This window comes from Bubalus kerabau, chromosome 14 (genome assembly GCF_029407905.1).
Source record: "Bubalus kerabau isolate K-KA32 ecotype Philippines breed swamp buffalo chromosome 14, PCC_UOA_SB_1v2, whole genome shotgun sequence".
Taxonomy (NCBI): Eukaryota; Metazoa; Chordata; class Mammalia; order Artiodactyla; family Bovidae; genus Bubalus; species Bubalus kerabau.
The window spans coordinates 74,540,580-74,563,790 of NC_073637.1; the positions used below are offsets into that span (position 1 = coordinate 74,540,580).

Sequence of the window (23,211 nt, forward strand, 5' to 3'; positions counted from 1 at the left end):
ATTCTTCACCTGCTCTTATCAGAATTTTTAAAAACTCTAAGATTTAGTGACATTCTATCTGATGTGAAGTCAAACTGAGTAGAAAACGTTAATTTTTTAAGAAAAGAAGTACAACTAGAACAATGATTATTATTTTTACTGAAGGATGATCAAAAGGGAGAATCCCATAAGCTTTGTAGAATCTTATAAAACATGATTTAAATATATGCCTTTGTGTTGTGAATATGGCCTGAAAATGTCAAACTGTTTTTGATTTCCTGCAAGTTGTTTTCCATTGATTTTGAAGTTTAATGTTTCTATCATAATTTCACACCTACTTAGGCACAATTTACAGAAAGAAGAAAAATATAGCATAATATGTATATTTTATTTCTCCCATTTTTTACATCCTAAAACTTGTTGATTTATTTCTAAGCCTTACAATATGATTTTAGAAATAGCACTATTTCACAAGAATCATTTCTGATTCAGATTTCATTTTATTAATTTTAAATAAGAATAAATATATAGTCCTGGTATCTAAATTCTTGCTTTTCAATTTTGGGACAAAAGAAATAACACAAGTAATAGAACAATTAAATATTAAAGTGTTTATGATTCTTTAAGGAAAATATAAGTAAGCTTTGACAATTTCCTATACAATGGAGTTAAAGTATACAAAAAATTTTATATTTTAAGATTATTAATGCTGCTAAGGAGAGCAAAAAATAAAGAGCTGTAATGCAGAAATTACTATAGAATGTACAACTTGATAAAATTTGAGATTCAAATTAAGAATATCAAATATCAAGACTTAACATTACAATTCATTAATCCATTACAATTCATTAGTCAAATGTCCCAAAGAGAGGGCAGAATGTACAATGAATATTTTCTGAAAATGAATTGCAAAAAATTAGTAAAATCTGAGAAGACTTCAGAATTGGAAGCTCCAGCTGAATTTAAAAGGATGGGGGAAGGGCTCTTACTACTAAATATTTGAAGCACCATTAAAAAAAAAAAAAACCTACCAAGGTCTTATCAGGCCCACTCTGACTCTATCTTAAACATCTTTTCCTTTGTATAGATGAAATTTAGAAACACACACACAGAGGATATGTTGCACTGATGTAGGCCAGTTGAGATAAAAAAAACAACACATGGTTCAGAGCAGGATTTCAAATTGTTACACTAAATATAATAACATTTGCAGTCATGGCACTGTTCCATAATAATTTTGAAAGATTTCATTTTACTCATCATCGCCAGCCATTATCTGATCATATTTGACCTACATATTAATATTTTCATTATTATCCAAGCCCCTTTTGCTCTGTACAAACAAACTGTCAGTTCTGTTCACTGCGAGATTATTTATTTACTTTGAAAATAACTGGAATTCCTTCACCCTATCTTTTTCTCCAGGGACACCCCCACCCCCAGGATTGATATTAATGTCTGGGGGAGGGGGAATACAACCCATAAATACAAACAAACAAAAAAACACCGTGAGATAGAAAAGGGGACCCTCTTCATGGCATACTATGGGAGAAGTAGAAAAACAAAGGGAAAAAGAAAATGATAATTGTTTTCTCTAAGGCTATTATCTAATGCGAAAGCAAATAGTCAGTCTGGAAATCAGCTAACAGAAGGGGATTAAGAGAGAGGAGATCTGAGCAGGGCTTGATGGCTCGCAGAGCTGTGTCTCCAGCCAGTGATGAGACGCAGGCAGGGCAGCCAGGAGCGCTCCAGATGGCCGGGGAAAGTGGTCGTCTTGGGTTACTGCAGGGCGCCCGGGGCCCCGGGAAAGCATCACTAGGGAGCCGGCCCCACGTCCAGCCTTCACCGTAGAGGGCGAGGCCAGGAGAGAGGCGGCCCGCGCGCCCGCGCGCCCCGGCCGGCCGGGCCAGCCCATTGTTAACTTACACTTGACCCCCGTGACCCCCGCACGACACCGATGTCCCCCACCTCCCCCGCCTGCCACCCGCGCTCCCCGCGCCGCCGCGGGCCCTCCTCCCGGCCCCGGGGAGCGGCCGCGGCGCCCCGGGGGCGGGCGCGCGCGCTCTCGGCGCCCAGCGCGCGGCGCCCCCGCTGCCCGGCGGCCGCCCCGCCGCCCCGCGCGCGTCGCCTTCCTCGAGAGTGAGCGAGGGCGCGCGAGGCCGACGCAGACGCCGCCCGGGACGGGGGCGCTTCCCCGCGCCCCGCATCCCATTCGTCTGCCGCCGCGGCGACCGCAGGGAAGGGGCGGGAGGCAGGGAGGGAGGAGCGGCGCGCGGCGCGTCCGGGGCTGCTCCGCGTGGAGGCGGTGTCTGGCCGGCGGCCCCGACCCCCGGGCTCCTCGCCCCGCGGCTCGCGGTGATCGGTGTCCGGCGGCCTCGCGGCGAGCGCGCGCGCGGGCCCGCGGTCCTGGACGCGCCGGCCCTTCGGGGGCCAGGAGAGGCGCCGCACCCTCGGCCCCTCGCCCCGCGGGCCGGCCGAGAAGACGGCAAGTTTTCCTGGCACCTCGGAGCCGGTGGCGGATGGTGGGACTCTCCGGCCCTGTGCAGTGTAAGTGCCCGCGGGCGGGCGGGGACTGGGGGCACCGGGGTGGGGGGGGGGTGCCCTGGTTGTTGGTATTAATTCTCATTCTGGGGACCGTCCCATTCGTTTGGGTTGTTCGGCCGGGAGGCTCCGGGCTGTCCCGGTCGCTGAACTACTGTAGAGCCACGCACCGGGGCGAAGAGGAGCCTCGCGAGTCACTGCCCGCTGCGGTGACACTGAACTTCAAGGGGCAGCCGGGGGTGCCGTTTTCACTCTCAGATTCTCCGCACTGCTGCCCCCCGTTTTCTTTTCTCTCCATCATGACGATATGAGAGCTGGAAGATCGTATTATTACCACCACCCACCCCCGACCGAACCCCGGGCAAGGCACCCAGGGTGAGGGTGGCAGGTGGCCTTGGACCCTCATTTTTTTTTTTTTTTTCAATATTTTTTTAAACTGGAAAGTCTGCTTTTGATGGTGGGAGAACTTAGCTCTGGCATCAAGAGAGGAGGAGGAATCTTAACTTTTGAGACCCGGTGGCAACTGCGGTCGGGGTCCTTAGAGCAGTCCCTGGGCGCTTTGTGCCCGCCCTGAGAACTCGCCCTGGTCTTCTTGGGCACGCGGGGTGCTCGGGTGGGAAGCCCCTGGAGGACAGGCCAAGCCCCCCGCCCCCGAACTCCAGTGAGGTCTCTCGATCCTAGTCTGGCATCCGCGACAGGCTTAGGGCTTTGCCGCCCGGGATGGGTGGGCAGCGTCCCTGCGGCCCAGACCTCCGCGCGCCGGAGGCTTCGGCGCCCTGGCCCTTTGGGGGTTCCCTGCGCAGCCTCGATGGGCGCCCCCCTCTCCTCTTCAGAATGGGGAGCCCTGTGCTCGGCAGCGGAGCCCCCGCCAGGCGGAGCCCGGACAGGGAGCCGTGTCCCGGGGGTGCAATTCGTTTACCCGGCCCCAGCGCTCTCTTGTGGGGACAGAAAGGACTGGGGTGATCGGTGCACCCAGACCCCTCTCCCTGGGCGGATCTGACGCTGGCCAGGACCCCCCTTAGGAAAGACAATTCGGTGGGTACAAGACGCTTAAATCCGTTTTTTTTTTTTTAAACTTTTTATGGAGGTTGGGGTGGGGTAAGTCAACCCTTGGAAAAGTTTGAGTACAGATTCCAGGAAGTAGGATGTGAACCCAGACTGTTACTAAAAATAGCCCGATTCCCTCCGCTCCCCCCCATCCCCCCCGCGCTTTTCAAGTTTGGAGGATTTGGCTGCGGAGCCTTGCAGCCCTTGTTTTCCTTATTCCTTGCAAAGCGTCGTGGCGGTTGAAATCTTTTGAGCACAGCTATTCTTCAAGATCTGGGCATCTTAAAGCCCAATTCGCCTCAGCCTGGCACCAGAGTGTCACTTTCAGGAATAGCCAGTGCCCCCCGCAGAGGAGCTCCTGAAGACCAGTCCCAGAGTCCAGGGCCGGGGAGTGAAGGTCAGGAGTTGGGGGGGAGGCCACTCCAGAGCAACTTGATGTGCTTCATGTCACTCCGGGCCCCCTTGAATTTTTCATTTCGCTCCCTCTAATTAATCTGCCCAGGGCCTTGATATAAATGGCTGTCCACAGCAGCTGCAAATTGATTCATCCCCTGATAAAGGTTGGGTTGCTGACCAAGGCGTTTTCTTTTTCTACCTTCTGTGTGAACTGAAATCTGTTTTACAGGTCCCCCGCCCCCCCCACCCCCGTCTCCTTTTAAACATGTGCACCGTTTTTAAGTGCTCCCAGTGGCTTTGATTGTCATAACCCTCCCTTTACATAGAACGAGAGTGAAACTGGGTCTGTGTCCAGTGAGTCCACGCTCGCTAGAATACAAATTGATCAGCTTTTCAGTGATAAACCGTTAGTGTCCGGGGTCGTCTTTAGTTTTTTGCAGCCTTTTGCCTGGACTATGTGAGCGTTTTGTTGTGCCCAGTCTCTCCTGTCATACAGTTCCTTAGAAAAGGTGAATAAACAGAATTGTTTCTTAAACCATCCTGGACCAAACCCAGATGCTTATGTCAGATGTGATGTGTACAAAGAGAAGCAAATTTATGATTCTCTGGATCTTCCCCACTGTTTATTCTTAATGTCAATTCTAGTTTTAACATTGTAGGGGCTTTCAGGTAGCATGCATGGGACAGTCTGATTTTCTTTTTCTTTTCTTTCTTTTTTTGGGTGGTTATTTTTAAAGGGACAGCTGACAGTCTCACCCAGTGTTTGACCTAGGCATCTTTTGCAGCCAGGAAGGATATTGAGGAAGTTGAAGTCTAACATTGCTTTATCTGTACTGTATTTAGCATTTCTTTGGCTTATTCTTTCAAAAGAAAGAATTTCCACGAAATAATCAAGGAATCAGGCTCATTCTGGGTGTATAAAAGCTGACTTTATCTGCGATCATACTAAGAGAAGAACTTTATGTTAGAAGACTTTGTGTAAGCATTCATAATTTTTTGTAAACCATTTAGACAGCAGTCACTTTATTTGAAATGCTAAATACTGAGTGGGAGTGTTTGAGTATGGAGTTTCTCCAGTGTCCAGTTCATATCTAATAAAAGAAGTGGAAAAAATGGTGTATTTTTTCTTTAATGTTTGGACAGCTCAAAGCAGACCAGAAATCTTTGAAATGCTTTATAGCTTTAGTCTCTGTGACTCACTAATATCTACTAATAATTTTATTTAAAAATGATCCTTAAAAGGGCTTTCGTAATAAGACACATTCTTCTTGTAGTACAAAGCAAACTGCCCTATCAAGTTGCAAGCTGCTGGAAATGGTAGGAGAGTACATGTTGCAGCTACAAGATTGCAGCTTTATATTTTTACTATTTCCCCCTTCTGAAGAAAAGTAAAATATTGTTCTTGATGCTAGATTCTAATGATGAATTCTTCCATCCAGGGTGTTAGTATAAATATTTGCAGATGAAAGAACACTTGATAAATAGGAAAGAAGTACACAAATGTAAGGTGCCATTATCATTTATTTTATTATAAAAATAGAAGCTTATTTTATTGTGGAAAAACAACAACAACAACACTTTTTTCCCAACATTGAAAAGGGATCACGAGAAAGAAATGCTTCCAATAGGAATGCTGGTCAGTGGTTGTCAGGTTAGGACATTCTTCACTGTCAAATCCTGTTTCTCACTTCTTTGATATGAACATCAGCTGACAGGCACTGAATGCAAACCTTCTTCATTGAGGTTTTATGCAGGCAGCATAGCCCTTCATAGCAAAGCAGTCTCAAAAATTGGCACCTGCAGGATTTGCATGTGAAAAAAACGATTCAGTTGCATTTTACTGGAGTCCATTACTGTAAGTTATGTAGGTTCAGTGAGAAAAGCTATATGTTGATGTTTGGACATTTAAAAGTTCTTTGTTTTAGGGACACCTTATTCATCATCTAGTGATCCACAGACTTGATTGATAGCAGAAGCAGGGAGAAGTGATCTCTGGCTTTATCGAGGTTATTTAGTATGAAATGGTGTTATTTTTAACCGTGTGCTTACAGAGTGCACTGCATGCATGGTTAATTTTTAAAATGTGCCTTAAAATGATGCCTTCATACAACTTTCAGAATCCATCAGAAGTTAAACAAATACATAAAATTAGGTTAACATAAATACTCTTTGAAAACAATCTAGGATTTTAGGAGTTCAATAAGTTAAAATCTATAATAAAGAAATTAAACATTTCATAGTTCTGAATTTCTTTACTTGTTAAATAATTTGTCACCAAGATACCTTTTAAAAATACCATATTTGACCCTTTTATGCAAAATAACTGACAAATGTTAAGTCAACTAAAATGCCATCAATGAGAACATTTCATCCAGAATAAGTTATTTTTTATTATCTAAAGAGACACGCTCCAACTTCACTTTTTTACAGCCATTAATATAAGAGTTCCTAAATAATGTTTAAAGAACAGTGAACATTTTATTAAAGCAAACATTAGTTCAGCTTAATGGAGGTAATTGTAAGTGATAAGACAGAGCAGGTTATCTCTGTGTTGTTTAAACAGAAGGAGCTACTTTGCACCATTTCCAGTAGCCATCTGTAGAAGAGAAGGGTTTGCACCTGTCTGTCCACACTAATTATAGATTAGGGCCAAAGAAATGAAATTCGAGGAGGTTTTCAGCTAATGAAATCCATACAGATTTTATTGTAAATGTGTTTTATGTAAAGAGGGTGATGGTTGAGTTATGAGTGAATAAATTGCTATGTAGCTGCTAGGCACTTGGTTTTGAAGCACAATTCTGCTGCATTAACCTTTGATATTAAAAAAAAAAAAAAGACAAACAACTTAGACACGGATGCTAGTCTTTGTTTGGCATCCATAGCTACAATTTAGTGAGCAGCAGTGAGATTCAGTGTGCAATTTTAAAATGTGCTGTAAAGCAGCTTAAATGTTAAGAATATTCTAGTATTTTGAAATGCAGATGAAGTAGAAGGTAGGTTTTAACTTGTACATATAAAACATTAGGAAATCCGAAAGCTTTTTTTTTTGCATTTCAGTTTCACATACATGAGAAATTAAAGCAAAATGAGTAAGGAATTCATTCTGCAATAAAAGGTCACATGAATCTCTACCACATCTGTTTATAGTAATTATGAACATAATTAACATAAGAATTACAAATGAAATAATGACAAGCTGAGCAATGAGATATTATGCCATAATGGTCATATGTTGGAATTCTCACATTATAGCACACTAGAATTCACATACTCAAAGAAAATGGTAGATTTTTATCTGAATTAATGCTTCAAAACTTATCTGCTTGAGACAGATGGACTTCTTGCTTTTATAGGAAGGTAACCTATTATTAAGAAAAGAACTAGTTGAAATTAAGATTTCTAGTCTCCAGCCTGGCCTTTAAGACAGCTGTGATGATAGAAACCACTTCCTGTTGTACACTTATTCTGTGATTGTTCTTCTTGATTATTATATTGCTTTTTTCTAAATTGAAAGCTTTGCAGCAAAGTGTTTGCTTTGGAAGAAAGTCATGGATTCTTCCCATTTGAGAATTGGTTGATCTTTTCTTTAACTGTGAGCCAAAAGTCAGTGAACAAACAAGGTAGTAATAGAAATAGTATGCCTTTACAAAACAAGAACCCTGGCAGATAAGCTTTTGTGCAGTTTTCTTCATACCTTCAGTGTCTGGATGCTTTTTAAAGAAAAATGTAAGCCTTTTCTGTGGAAGTAGTAGGGCTTTGTTTGTTTTACAAATAGCATTTTTTCAAAGCACATGTAATGGAAAAATCAGTTGGCGTTTCTCAGTTGTATTTTTTACTTCCTAGACTTGCATTGGATTTATAAACATGTGTCTGTAGTCTTTGTCCAAACTGATCTAACTAATATGTAATAAAGGGGCAGGTATATGTGATTGCACCTGGTTATCCTGAATGCAGGTTTCTATAGCAGCTAGAGAAAAAGTGAAAGGTGACTCTTTATGAGAGCTATAATGATACTCTAGAAATCTGTTGTTACATTTAAAACATGTAAGGATGACAGATTTTCACTCATTTAGAGTGCACTCGATTTGGTAACATTTCCTGCCAAATGGTCTCCTCCCTCTCCTTGCACCCTTCTATAACTATTGAACCTGCTCACTTTTTGAAGATTTACGGGGAAGTAGTACCTCCGTCTCTTCTCAGTGATACCCCAAGGTTTTCCACATGATTGGATTACTGGTGGATTGTGGCAGAGCCCTTTTCATCTGACATTCATTGCATGACAAGATTTTTCACACACACACACGCCCTTCCTCCACCAATGCCTAGCTTTTTGCACCTTACCTGGCCTATCAGGTTTCCCTTAATTGTTCTCTTGGGGTGTATGGGAGCTTGGGGGCCAGAGGGTCCACTGCTCATAAAACTTTTTGAGCACTGGATCTAAGTAGTTTGGAGGGGAGTGCTTGATGCAACAGTTTGCTGTTGTGGTTCAGGGGCTCAGTTGGCCCCCTCTTTGTGACCCCTGCCTCTCCTGATTTTCTTAAGGTCTTCTTCAGATTTGTCTCCTCTCAGAGGTGGCTGCTACATCTCTTGCACTTTGGTGTTGGTGTTTTCCTCTAATCACCAGCCTTATTTCCCCTCATCCCAAACTATCGAGCCCCCATGCATAAACTTTTACAATCTGAAGTTTCACTGCAGCAGGGGCTACAGTGTATGTCAGGAACAGTTCTGGAGTTTATTGGCTTCTTTATTCTGAACTCACTCTTCATACTGACATGAGCTTCTTAACCAAGCTTCAGAGCCTTGAAATGCAACATGACCAAATACTCCCTTTCCGCCTCCCCCCCCCCCAATAAAATAACCTTCTTTGCTGCATTATTTGCACTCCATTAAGGATCTGATCAGATGTTCACGTTGGCTGACGGGCGCATTTAAAAGGGGAAAGGGGGCTCCCAGGAGACCACTCAGGTGTACCTCCCTGTAGACCCTGATGGGGGTGGAAGAGGCACTCTGGACTGGGAGGAGCGCTAGCTCCCTGCTTGGTGTCTGATTGATTCCCTGGCTCTGGGGTGGGGAGAAGAGCTGTGGAGGCAAGCTCAAGCCGGGATTGATTGCCTCGATTTCAAATTCCCACCTCCAAAATAGACTCTCAGATGTATACACAAGGAGCCCCCACCGCCGGCACAGTTTCTGGAGGTGGAGCAGGTGTCTGGGAGTCACCTGTAGCTCCCAGTCACAAGCGCGTCTTCTCCCGGTGCCGCTGGCCACGCGAGGTTTCCGCTGGGACCACCTTGACAAGTCCAGAGAGATGCCAGCGTTTGTATCCGCCTCACAGCCATCTCTGTGGATGTGGGCAGGGGTTGGAATCTAGTCTTGGGGCCAGCCAAGAAAGGGACGAGAACTCCCACTTGAGGTCGGTCGGGAGGACTCCCTGGGTTTGCTGGGCAACTTGGGTCTGTCTGGATGGAGGTCACACGGTGACTGTCTCGTTGTTAAGCTCCTGCAAAAAGCGGGCTCTGGATTCCCCTCTGACCTTGACAGAACCTCCCGGAATGTTAGCATCCCAGCTGCCCACCTCCGCCATCCCCGGAGCAAGGGAAAAAGGCAGTTTGCTAGTCTGGATCCCCCTCCGCTCTCTCTCCGGGTGGGGACAGACTGGGGGGGAGACAGGTCAGCCCCGGCCAGCCTGGGGGCGCCTCGCTCGCCCCCCGTGTCCCCCGAACCCCCTGCCCCTGCCCTGCCGGTCCCTGCTCCTTCGCTGCAGCCCGTGTCTCCCGTCCCCCCTCTCTCCCGCTTCCCCTGCCTCTCCCGCGCCGTCTCACACGCACCCTCTGTTTATTTTCCTGCCTCCATCTGGGCCCTGCTGATATTGTAATCACCCCGATGCACGCCGGCTCCGCTCGGCTCCCTCGTGCGCCCGCACACTCACTCACACACAATGTGCCATCCCGACAAGCCTCTGACTTCTGATAAGCTTCGATGTGTGTTTAATGAATACAAAGCCGCGGTCCGGGGGCCGCCTGCGCTGCGGCGGCCGCCTCTCCTGCGCTGCTTTGCCAGAAGGTAATCTCTGCGGCCGGGGGGGCCGGGGGCCGGGGGGCGGGCCGGGAGGAGGGGAGGGGTGGGGGGCGGGATGCAGGGGGGCGCGGGGAGGCGGCCTTTTTCTTTTCCTCTCCCCCTTCCCGAACGATTCAGAAGTCGATAAGACCGGGAGAAGTGAAGATGTACCATGTTATCTGTCGCTCCTCGTAGCTGGCGGAGAGAATTTACATTTCAAGATTAGCAGAGGGAGGAAAGAGAAATCTCCCTTTTGTTGTGTGGGGTGAGGAGCAGGCAACAGCCCTGGCCTGGCCGCTATCTCCCATCACCTCTGCTATCCAGACAGGACTCACCGAGGTGAGATTACCGGAGGGCCTTATCTTTCCTTGGGTTTCTTTTTCTTTTCTTTTTTTTTTGCCATTCTAAATAGGTTTAAAGGAGACTGGATAAAGGGCGGGGGTGGGGGTGGGGGGGACAATGGATTACGGTATTGATGGGATGCTGAAGCCTTTGGATGAAGAGGGGGAAAGAAGAAGCTGCTTAACAACTTGATTAGTTCCTTTTTATTTTGATGTTAAGGTGAGGCTGTGTTCCTTCTTTGCATTCAAAGTCTGTAGAACTTAAGGGAAAATCGGAATGGCTTGAATGCCTTATATTCTTTTCACCCCCACCTCCTGCCCTCCTTAGCACTGTCTCCCTTCTTATAACGAGAGTTTCATTTACCCCTTATTTGTAGGATTGATAAACCGAGCAAAATCGGTTGAGGTTTTTGGAATTGATCATTTGTGTTTGGTTCGGTGTGACATGTTTTGAATGGGTGGTAATATGATGCTAATGGTAGTACTTGGATGAGTAAGAAGAGCAAATGAAACCTACTTTTAATGTGAAATTAGTTGATTTTATAGTATGATTTCAACTAGGTGCAGAGGGAACAAAAATCAAGTCTGTAAGGTAGATTTGCATGTTGAATTTAAACTATGGGATTTCCCCACCCCCCCATTGGAATTGGTTTAAAATGAAAATAATTTTAAAATGTTTAATAAACCTGTTTAATTTGAAACATGTTTAATAAACTTGAATGTGTTTAAAAATTATAGTAGCAACTTTAAAAGGTTTTTCAAAATGGGTAAAAGTGGGAGAACAATTGTTTTGCTTCCTACACATAGTCAGGATAACTATTTTCATAGGTAAATATGATCCAGTGACTAAGAGCCTAATTAAAATTTGTTTAAAGGCAGGGGGGCATGTTTCCTTGTTGACAGCAGCAGATCGATTGGGTAAGACAATAGAGTCCCATTATTTCACTTCCATTGACTGAACATATTGACATTTCAGGTTTGCTGTTGCCTCAGTGAGCATGATGAAACACTGAAATTCACAGTCCAACTGGCCAGAGTGGCACATATATTTACTGTATGTCATTTCTGCCTGGGGTTACCTTGTCACCCAGGCAGAATGGGAATAGACAGCCTGGAATCCTTCAGAAGGGTAGAGATCTTTTGCTAGTGAACTGACAGAGAACATTTCTTAGGGACATCTTTAATTTTACTTAGAATCAGGTGTAACAGATAAATACGTGATATACCTTTATTTGAAAATCTGAGGAGCTACTTAGCTATCAGTTCTTGTATTTTACATATAAGAATACCCATTTTCAAGCTTTACCTTCCCAGAGATATTTACATTGAATGGGTTGGTTGCATCATTTAGATAGTTTGTGCTCAGGTGACATCCCTTTTTCTCCAGTTGGGGATATTCAAGCACCTGCTAAATCTGTATCTGTTTAAAGAAATGTGTAAGTCCCCTTCAAAAATAGGGTCTGGCTTTCCTTTTTCTGTGGGTGGAATATGAAAGCAGAATGTGTATATTTTACATTTCATGTGACCGAATAGAAAGTAGTATGTATAGATAAACATGTGTATTCTAAGCAGTGACAGAGAAAATACTCAGTGTTCTATGTCTTAGTGTAATCTACCCTTTTACACATTTTGCATAGTCTTTGCATAATAAAACTAAATTTTAGGCAGACCTTGAGTCAAAGAAATTTGAATTGTATGAAAAGTGATCATGGAAGAAACCAGAAGGGACTTAACGTATTTGTTAAAGTTTAGTGAAAATATAAAACTATTATGAATATGCCTTATACTCAGCAGTTCTTGTCATCAGGTTAGGCAACTGATGCCCTTTACAACATTTAGAACAAAACTAGTCCTTTATACCATTTTCATGAAAATGTTAGGTTTCTGTTTGATCAGCAGGTGCTGTTGAGATGAAAGCCATGTGTAAATTTTCAGAAGGCCAAAAGTGTCAATTCAGAAAAGGAAAGTGATAAGAGAAAATGCAATCAGTTTTCCTGTTTTCAATTTGTGCAGGATTTGAAGAGCTGTTTTGTTAAACTGCTACATCTGCTCCAATATGAATATTGAACTACTTCCACTAAAAATAACAGCCTATAATTTGGAAGCTACTGCCGTCTTTTGTTAATGTGAGTGGGTTATTTAAAAGCAAAAAAAACAAAAAAAAAATTAAAAAAATAAAAAAGACAATTTTCTATTCTGACAATCTCTTGCCTAATGTGCATTTTCATTTGTTGGCACTTTTATCCTCAGCAGATAAATGGTATTATGCAATTAGGACCTCATCTCATTTGACTATGAAAGAGATTTCCATAGGTGGAAATCCTTGTAATGTAAAATGGTTTCACATAAAACAAAATTTATTTTAAAGTAACCTGTTTAAATGCAGTTAAATTGAGAGAGTTATTCCTTACATTCTCGAATACTGCAATTTTTAACTTACTGCTGACTATTATAACAAAGTTAACACTATTCCATTGCATACTGGGCATTCCGTGATTTATTTCACCTTTAATATACCTGTAAATGTAAGTTTAAATTAATCAGGGATATTTTACCTAACAGGGCTTTCAGAATAATTTTTTTCATGCTTAAATAAAATGATTAAATTATGCTTGAGTGCCTGCATACAAAAGCTTTAGCTTCTATAGTACTGCTAATCAAATAAGTTTTATGGACAGGGAAAGCACCACATTAGAGAAAAATTGGATGCATTTACTAGTGACATTTCTAGGAAAGACATGTTTAAAAAATTACTCAATATTAATTAAAAAGAACTCTAACATGAATAACAATAATAAAAATAATACTTTAATCCCTACAGAAAGAAAATAAATGGCAATACTAGTCATGCAAAACTGGACATAGAGAATTAAGGTAGAAGGAAGACCTATAAAATTTGGATCAGGTTTACTATTGACTCCATCCACAATTGCAGTTGGGTGGACTTGTGGTATAGTAATTTGTCTAGGGTGAGACCTGATCACTGCTTTGGATCAATTAGAGGCTATATAGCTTGTACCTTCACACTTGAATTGCCAGACACACTCACTCTTCAAAGATAAACTGAGAATATCTTCAGAATGGATACAAGGGAAAACAGACACTGTGACACATTAGCATATTTGATATTAACAAATGTTTCTTTTGAAACACCAATCACACCAATCAAAAGAAGAGGTTTTTTGAAGAACAACATTGTATATACTTGTGATCACATGTACAACTGAGAATAATTCTTATAAAGAATGTAATTCCCAGTTTGAAGCCCAGTTGTGGCATGTTGCTGCTGGCATAATTTCAGATATCTGGGTATATTCCTTGGTGGGTATATTCTCTGGTATAGCACCAAGCACTTTGCCACTCTCAAGAAATGTTACCTGAGTCATGTATCAGTGAAGAAAGTTTATTTCACAGACACAGCCCCATCATTTTGTATATGATCTTCTAGTGTGTTGTTTCTGTGTCGAACAATCGGTGTTGAAGCCTCAGTACGTTATATGACATGAACAGGGAAGAGCTTCCTGTGACTCTCTTCAGAATGTCCATACTTTATCAAGTGATGTTCAGGCTTTTATATCAGAACCGCTGAGAAGGTAATGCCCTGTGGTTGAGGTCTAAGGTGTGAGATACTTTTGTTTGAAAACACTTAAAACCATCAGTCTTGCTTATACCCACTAACATTTTCAGTAACTGTAAGAGACCTACTTAAAATCCCTCTGCTTTGATAGTTCTAATTGAGGTTACCTGTATAAAGGAACTCATGAAACGGGTTGGTTTTTGTGGGCTTCATTATTGGCTAGGGTCCCTAAGACAAGTCTGTACTTGGGTGAATGGGGCCTCTAGGATACAGCTCTTGTTGACTGTGGAGAGGACAGATGTAAAGCTTTCCTGTCGTGTGTCCACCAATCTGACCACCTCCCAGTGCCTTATGGAATGGGATTGACTAGATGCGTTCATCTTTTAACCGGGGGCTTTGACGATGACTGAGTGTGCTCCGGGCATTCGAGGGCTGGCACCTAGTTGTTCGTCTTGGGAGAAAGTAGAGGAGCTGACAGACGTTCGAGACCTACTGTGAGCCTGGCACTCACCTTCACATATAGTGTCGTCACTGATTTTAAGGAAATGATTAACCAGTATTTCACTTTCTTCGTTTCAAAGAGGTATAGTCCATCACTCTAAAACTAGCTTTAGTTGCTCTTCTGCTTTGACCTCTTGCTCCAATTTGGAAAACTGAGGTTTCCTTATGTTCCCTAAATTTAATTACCTGCTCTGTTCCCAAGTTCTAACAGAGACATGTTCTCTGAATACTGGGCTTTCTGTGCTCTTCAGCAGTCATGATCTGTACATCCACTGTTTTCCTTACATTTGCCCTTGCCCCCAACCTAGGAATCAGAGTAGGCTCCTGGCCAGGAGATATCCTAGGATATGCCCAAATGCATGCCACTCTGTATGCCTCTTCCAGGGGGCGCTAGTGGTAAAGAACCATCTGCCAATGCAGGAGACATAAGAGATGCAGGTGCGATCCCTGGGTCGGGAAGATACCCTGGAGGAGGACTTGGCAACCCACTCCAGTATTCTTGCCTGGAGAATCCCATGGACAGAGGAGCCTGGTGGGCTATGGTCCATGGCATCGCAAAGAGTTGGACATGACTGAAGCGACTTAGCACACTTATGCACTCTGTATCCCTCGTCCTCCTGATGCAGGTTTTTCCATGACTAAATGCTGTTCTCTCATCAGAATGCCACCTTCCTACTGTACACGGCCTTGGGACCTCTCCCTTTGTTGGTCTCATTCAGCACTCCAGAGCAGTCTTCTTAGTCCCTGCGGCTTGACCCATCTCAGGCACTCTACAAGGCATCTCTTGGTCACTCTACATCTCAATCTCAGCATCTCCCAGTTGGCTGGGTCCACTTCCTCGTCATGACTAAGAGGAGAGGGAGTCTGGACCATCCTGAACTTATAACTGATTATGTAGGATAAAGCACTCTGTTATGAAATGAAGGACCTCGTGTGTGGGCTTTCCCCGGCACAGGCAAACTGAGGTTCCCCTTCCAGTTCGGTCACTGACTTGCTGGGTGGCCTCGGGTGCACTCTAGCTTCAGGAGCAAATGATGGGCAGACTCTTTGATCACGAGGCTTCCCAGCTCTCACCTATACAGGTCTACATAGCATATTATGAGTAGGCTTTCAGGAATTTCTCGTGGTTAAGAAAATGAAAAAAAAAAATCCTTATATTTTCATTTCTGAGTTGGGGGTACTACTCATCTGCATATCACTGGGAAATAGAATCAGTGCAGAATGTCCTCAGCTCCCCACTGTTCTTTGTTGTAAAGAAGAGGTGTGGGAAAGAGTGTGTCATTTTTCTCATAGCCATCCTGGATCTCAGATGATTGTCTGAGATTTTAGTTGTTACTATAGTCCTTTCAGAGGTGAATGATGGAGGAAAGAATCTTTGTACAGAGTGAGAAGGAACTGAAACATTTTAGGTCTTGCACAAATAAAACAGCCTGTATACTTGCCCCTCACCTCACCTAAGGTGAACTTGGTGCCTGGGGCCAGGGCTGAGGGACTAAAGGCCCACTTTAGTGCTTACTGGGCTTTTCCTGCACCCCACAGTCTCAAGGTTTGGACCCAAGTCACTTGGAAATTTAGAAAATGACCTCTTTAAACCATTTTTGGAGAGAACCTGGTAAGTGATAGTGTGTTTAAACCAATAAAAGCACATTATCCTTTGCCTAGGAATCAGATGTTAAGTGCAAAAGACCAAGAAACTATCTGTTGTCTGAAGGAACAGTCTGCTGTCGCTTCTAAAAGTGATGAAGATCCCAGTGACTACCAATGACCCTGAGTTTTGTACTTTGACTTAAAAAATGGACCTTGTTAAAAGTTTAATCCTAATTTGTGAAGTTACTAATTGTGAACCCGGGCTGGATTTCTTTGGAATTTAGGAACTATTAACACTAGTTACACTATTATACTATTACACTATTATACTTCTGATTTGATTAAGCCCTTTGTCATTCAGGATGGCAGTGGAAACTGCTGCTGTTTACGAGGAAGGACGTGGAAGTTACAACAGGTTCATGTGTCCCTAGAAATGGAAATCACAGGAACCACTGTTGCTTCATAGGTTGTAGAAAGTTTTTGCATTGGCATTTGAAATTTGGTGGGAGGCCAAATTCAAGTTCTTTGCCACAAAGGTGAATGTCTTAAAAGTATGTATGCAGTGAACTGTTGAGACCTGAGTTGACTGAATTGAATACTGCATCAGAGAAATAATAGAGAAAATGTGACCAGGAGATGTAATGGCAGTTTGTCTAAAGATAAGCTATCCAGAGTTACCGGGCCACTAATGACAGAGGAGATGTTGCCAGACCATTGATGAGCTTAGCTGTGGCCAGTTCTATTAGAGCTCCAGGAGAGAAAATGAGCTGATGTTAGTGTTTGGGACATCCTTTCTGCTAGACCTTGTGGGGAGTATACCTGGGGACGTGCAGGTAGGAGATCAGAGAGGTATTAGGAAAGTAGATGATGGTACCTGCAAAGACTGGCTTAAGGATTGTGCCAGGAAGCTAGCGCAGCAGCATTGCTGAGAGCATTTCAAATGCACATCTAACTTGGCAAGTGGAATATTAGCAATTGGGAAGTCATCTCCTACTGAACATTGTGGTAAGCATGGTGCAAACTGCTTTAAATACAAGGTCTTAGGAAGCTGGTTGCTCTACTTTGTTAAAACTAGATGTACTACACTCCTTCCCCTAACCTGAAGATACAGAGAGATGTGAGCTGTAAGACAGGTCATGAAAGACTGCTAGTTTATTTTCTGAATCTATGCATATGTTATGTACACAGTGATGAGCAAACACAGCTGGGAAGAACAGCAGATGATATTGGGCCTGGAACTGTGGTGTTTATCAGACTGATATAGTAATCCTTCTTTCCTGTGAAAGTGTTCTTTTCAAGTGATGTTAGAATTCTGTAACTTTTATCATGTGTCAGGCAAGTATTCTTTATTGCCAAACCTCTTTGCCTACCTGTCACACATTTTCATCCTCATCTCTAGCTAGGTTTATTTAGAAATGATATCCATACTTGACCTCTGATGGGAAACAAATGTGGAGAATGAATTCAAATCCTTTTGTTTGAATCAGGGTAGGTTAGGTGCGTTCAGGTCTAAATGGAAAGTAAATGTGATCAGTCACCATTGACTTATCCACGTCAGGCTTTGAGTTGGCTAGAGAAAGTGGGTGTAAAATATCAGAGAGAAACATAAATGAGAAGCAATAAAGTAAGCAACCCATTAAAGCTAATTTGACTGTCTTAAAGGCATATGTTGTTTGGGTAGCCTTGGTAATGAAACCTTTTAGAATATTTGAAAGAAAATTAAGGTTTTTGTTTTTGGTTGTAAACCTGAGATAAAGTAGCAGTACTTTTCCATATACTGCCATAGGATTGGGAGGTGGCGTGGAGTCTGCCCAGCTCGGGTTCAGGCCCTTCTGTTCATCATCTTAGCACTGTGAAATCAGAATAGTTCTGTTCTTTATCACAAATGCTTTCTATATTAGAGACACAGAACAGGTAGTAGACCCAGTTCCCACTGAATGATAAACCCACTCAGGACAAATCAAATAGCTACAGAAGATGAAGAAGCTTTATTACTTGCTGGTTAAATGGTATAATAAATGAGATTTCGGAGTGAATTGAAATTTTAAGTTTGTTTTAAGAGAGGTAGGATTTATCATGGCGATGTTATTGTAATGGGGTTGTGGGCAGTTATAAAGTAAGAATGGTGATTGGAAACGGTCTTGGGAGAGGTGTGTTGGGTGGGGTGGGTAGAGGTAGAGAGAGAATAAATTAACGTGGATCCAGCAAAGAGGACCCTTGGGTGAGGCTTGGGAAATAAGCAGCAAGATCATAAATGTTTGGACTACCAGGCGTGTGATTTAAGCTTTGTCTTCTCAGTAAACCAGAAGTTTAAAAAAGCTTCTGTGTCCAGTGGGACCCCTTCGGATTGGGAGGTGGTATGGAGGCTGCCCTGATTGTTCATCCTCTTGGCACCGTGAAACCAGAATAGTTCTGTTCTTTATCACAGATGCTCTATATATTAGGTTTTCTAGTTGGATTTTTTTTTAATTGGAGTATAATTGCTTTACAACGTTGCATTAGTTTCCACTGTCCAGGGAAGTGAATCAGCTACATGTACACATGTGTCCCCTCCCACGTGGACCCCCTCCCACCCTGGCCCCCGTTCCACCGTCTAGCTCGTCACCGAGCACCCAGCTGAGGGTCCTGGGCTTTACACCAGCTTCCCGCCAGCTGTCTGTTTCACCCGTGGTGGTGTATATCTGTCACTTGAACAAAGAATGCCATGGTGAAATGGACCTTAATAAAACCAGGGCAGGAAAAATAAAAAGGCAACAGGAAATCATGGACCCAGGTAAAGTGTTTCTGAAGACTTGGTCTGATTCTGGTGGGCCAGATTGGGGTGGATGGAATGAGGGAAGACCAAGGCCAGGTAGGGAACTGACTTTGCAGTAGTTTAGATGTTAGATATTTGTAGAAGAATGGCCAGAAATGGGTTTGTGGGACAAGGAGGAATAGGCTGATGCTAAAGACATTGCAAAGAAAAATAATTAGTACTTGGATATGGCTAAATTTAGAGAGGGGGAAGTGAGGACCACCCAGATTCGATGTCCATTGTATTTAGCTTGCCAGAATTTGGTCAGTGGAGTGAAATGAAAGTCTCTCAGTCCTGTCCCTTTGTGACCCCATGGACTGTACAGTCCATGGAATTCTCCAGGCCAGAATACTGGAGTGGGTAGCCTTTCCATTCTCCAGGTGATCTTCCCAACCCAGGGATCGGTCCCAGGTCTCCCACATTGCAGGCGGATTCTTTACCAGTTGAGCCACAAGGGAAGCCCAAGAATACTGGAGTGGGTAGCCTATCCATCCTCCAGGGGGTCTTCCTGACCCAGGAATTGAATCGGGATCTCCCACATTGCAAGCGGATTCTTTACCAACTGAGCTATCAGTGTTTAAGGGACAGTTTACTTACCCTTCATAGACTCATACAGTCACAGCCTCCAGAAAGCAGCCTCAGAACCCAACTGGGTATCTCTTGTGGTTCAGCTACTTTGGGAAATGTTAATGGGGCTGTCACTTGGTCGATTTTCCTCAAAGAGTAGTGCTTGCATGGAGGATAGATTACTGATTGTCCTGGGACTTGGCTCCCTCTGTGCTTTGGCTCCTTGCATGGATTTCGAACTGTTTTTTGAGTTTTCCTCCATTTTGCAGGCTACCTGGTAGAATCAAATGTGATCAGGAGGGCTGGATCTGGACCTTTTAACTTTCCACCGGATTAGCATGTCTGTTTTAAGTATCTCAAGCATTAGACTTTTGTTTAGGGAATAATTTATAAAAATTTGTTTCAATTCTAATATGTAAAGGAGAGAAGGCAGGGACCAGAGAGTAAGGAGTCAAGGGGGAGTGGATGGCAGGGCGGAGGCTGTGCTTATTATACAGCAGTGTGTCTGAGACTCTGTCCTCAGTATTCTTGGGGGATGGGAGTTTCAAGGGGGCCTTTGAACCTACCTTCATTCATTCAGTACTCCAATCTTTGTCTGCAGATCAAATACTTTTTTCACACAGTGACATTTTCCAAATACACATTAAATTAGATGAACAAAAATGAATTTAAATATTACTAAAATTGATACACTCATCTTTGTGTGTTTCACAATCAGCAGACTGTAAACAAAATACTACCATGTGTGGGATCACAATCTTTTGTTTTAAAATGCAGGCCTCCTATTGGAAAAGTAAAGGAATCCCTTTTGTATGTTAAGGGGCAGTATTCAATTCTTGTGATTAAATTGCTCACTGTTAATTATCCCCCCTATTTAAAGAATTTTAGTTACTGGACGAAACAAAATCAACAAAATGTAGGACTTTCAGGGTCTGGTTCACCAATATAATATTATTTCAGGGACTTTCACCTTGCTTTGTTTAGTATTGTTTAATTTGAAAACACTGGCAATTCTTTTTACACTTTGAACTTAAATTGAAATCAGAGTTTGTGGATAAAAGCTGTCAGAATTGAATCTTTAAGACTTTTTTCCTCTGTAACCAAACTGTAGTTTTTAAAATAATGAGGCCAATTTATATATGTTAATATGGAATCATTCCTGAGAAATACTGTGAAATGAAAAAAGCAGGGAGCAATGTATATATAGTATGCTATTTTGTATAAAAAAGGTAGTACAAAAGAAATAAAAAAGCTTCCATTTGTGGGAGAAGTGTGCATGTGAATCTGATAATAGTATTTGCTTTATGAGAAGAAGGGGCTTCCCTGATAGCTCAGTTGGTAAAGAATCTGCCTGCAATGTAGGAGATCCCGGTTTGATTCCTGGGTCGGGAAGATCCACTGGGAAAGGATAGACTACCCCCTCCAGTATTCTTGGGCTTCCCTTGTGGCTCAGCTGGTAAAAAATCTTCCTGTAATGTGGGAGACCTAGGTTCGCTCCCTGGGTTGGGAAGATCCCCTGCAGAAGGGAAAAGCTACCCACTGCAGTATTCTGGCCTGGAGAGTTCCATGGACTGTATAGTCCATGGGGTCACAAAGAGTCCGACACAACTAAGCGGCTTGCACTGCATGATGGGAAGAAAGTGAGGCTGAGGCATTGGGGGTTGGAAGGAGAATTTTTGCTGTATGTCTGTTGGTCTTTTGAGTGTTTTGCAGACCTCATACCTGTTTCACTCACTGTAAAGTTAGAGACTGTAGCATCAGCTTGGGATGGATGGTTCTGGGATTCTGCCCTTCCTCAGGGGAAGGTGATGCCCTTCTCTTCTCTACTAGAAAGCAGTCAAGTGGAGAAGTGAAGAGACCCAACTCCCCAATGCTTTGCCACTTGTTGAAACTCCTGCTCTTCATCTGGAAATAATTCTCAGCTGGATAATAATGGCGTGACCCATAAGGTTGTCAGGTGGATTGCGTGAGATGATGTGTGTGAAGCACAGTATCATTTCAGAAAGACTTGCTTGTGCTTGGCATCTGACTTGACCACTCTCCAATTGGCCACCACTCTCTTCTGGAAGCCCCCTGTAGGATCTTCCCCTCTGTGTGGCTGTTCCTTCTTAGTCACCTTCACTCAGCAAATACTTAATGGAGAGTGTGGTCCTGTTTAATGCCTGGGTGATATACAGATGTTCAAGTTAGACAGTGCCCCTGATTTGCTAGCCTTCCTCGCCTCAGCCTTAATTAAGACTTGTTTCTACAGGGAATCCACTTTGTGCTCTCCTCACTTGCTAATGAAACTATTCAAGTTTCCATGAACTCTCTTCTTCAAGTCAATTCAGTTCAGTCTCTCAGTTGTGTCTGACTCTTTGTGACCCCATGGACTGCAGCACGCCAGGCTTCCCTGTCCATCACCAACTCCTGGAGCTTGCTCAAACTCATGTCCATCGAGTCAGTGATGCCATCCAACCATCTCATCCTCTGTCTTCCCCTTCTCCTCCTGCCTTCAGTCTTCCCCAGCATCAGGGTCTTTTCCAATGAGTCAGTCCTTCACATCAGATGGCCAAAGTATTGGAGCTTCAGCATCATTCCTTCCAATGAATATTCAGGACTGGTTTCCTTTAGGATGGCTTGGTTTGATCTCCTTGAAGAAGATACCTTCTATCTTTTCTTCAAAGATAGAATTTATCACATCTAACATTTTTCTGCTATCCATGTGATTCAGACTTCTCTCCTGATCTGTAAACTCCTTAAAAGTAGGAGCTTGGAACAGTTGGGGGTACTTTTTGATGCTTTATTAAATATTTGGTGAAAGTTCCTGCCTTGAATTCCAGTTATTTACTTAATACTGTCCTCAAATATTTCATTGCTAAGACCAAAGTGAAATCTTTGTTTGCAAGATCATGTCATCTCTTTCCCAGTCCCTTTCCCCCTTGCTCCCTTTTTATTGTGTTCTCATATCATAGAATGTACAGTTTTTTGCCACCATATTTTAGCTTTAAGTTTTAGCAACCGAAAAGCACCCCCATGTATAGCAGCCCTGGGCAAACTGAAGTGCTTAAGTCACCTGCGTGTTCATAAATGCATATCTTAACCTGTTTTATTTCTTTTTTTACAATATGGCTCATAACTGTACTTTGTGTAAAGGATGAGCTCCCTGAAATTATACACAGAGTGTTGTATGCATGGACATATTTCTGAGCTGGAACTGTCCCTTGGATCAGCTAAAAACCATCTTTGTGACTCCCAGCTTTCCTTCTTCCAAGTCCCCCTTTGACCCCTTAGGTGCCAGGGGCTCCTGTTGGTCCTTCCTTGGGTTGCCATGTCTGTTTTCTGGACAGATCTCAGGCTGAGAACTTCTCCCGAATACTCTAACTCCTTCTCCCTCTCTCTCTCAATTTGCCAGATGTATGTGGGGAGGAGGTCCAGTGAATGCCTTCAGGGAGTGACATTCACATGGTGCCTTATTTAATACTCACCTGTGAGTGAGCTCATTTGCAAGTCACTCCTAGAGGCTTCCTCGCTTGCCCAAGATCACCCTGCGTGAGTGGTGGGCTGAGGTCTGAACCAGGATTTTCTGACTCCCAGGCTCCTCTGTTCTAGAGCTCACTACCGCTCCGCTGGAAGTCTTCAAATTCTAACATCCCATTCATTTTACCCATGGACAGGGCCAGCCACAGAGACTGCAGGTGGGAATTAAAATGGAAAATTGTCAAAACTTCTCACTGTGCTTAGAAAAGTTACCATTTGGAGTACAGAACTATAGCAACAGCTCTACGCGTTTCTGAGGCAAGGAGAGAGGGGGAAAAGAAAGGGAAGAAAGGAGAGAGAGAGAGATC

At 43.4% G+C, this 23,211-nt stretch overlaps 1 protein-coding gene across 2 annotated transcripts in view; it reads left to right on the forward strand.

Annotated features, from left to right (window-relative positions):
- Positions 1-2,258: 2,258 nt before the first annotated feature.
- The window catches only part of RUNX1T1 (RUNX1 partner transcriptional co-repressor 1), a 152,805-nt gene continuing 131,852 nt past the window's right edge, over positions 2,259-23,211 (forward strand). Inside the window, exon 1 of one of the 2 annotated variants that reach the window (XM_055546689.1) lies at positions 2,259-2,526. In XM_055546689.1, coding sequence (XP_055402664.1) covers positions 2,499-2,526 — 28 coding nt within the window. In that variant the 5' untranslated portion in view covers positions 2,259-2,498. Of the gene's footprint in view, positions 2,527-22,884; positions 23,062-23,211 lie in introns of those variants that run through there. The other variant, XM_055546687.1, reaches the window with a different exon arrangement.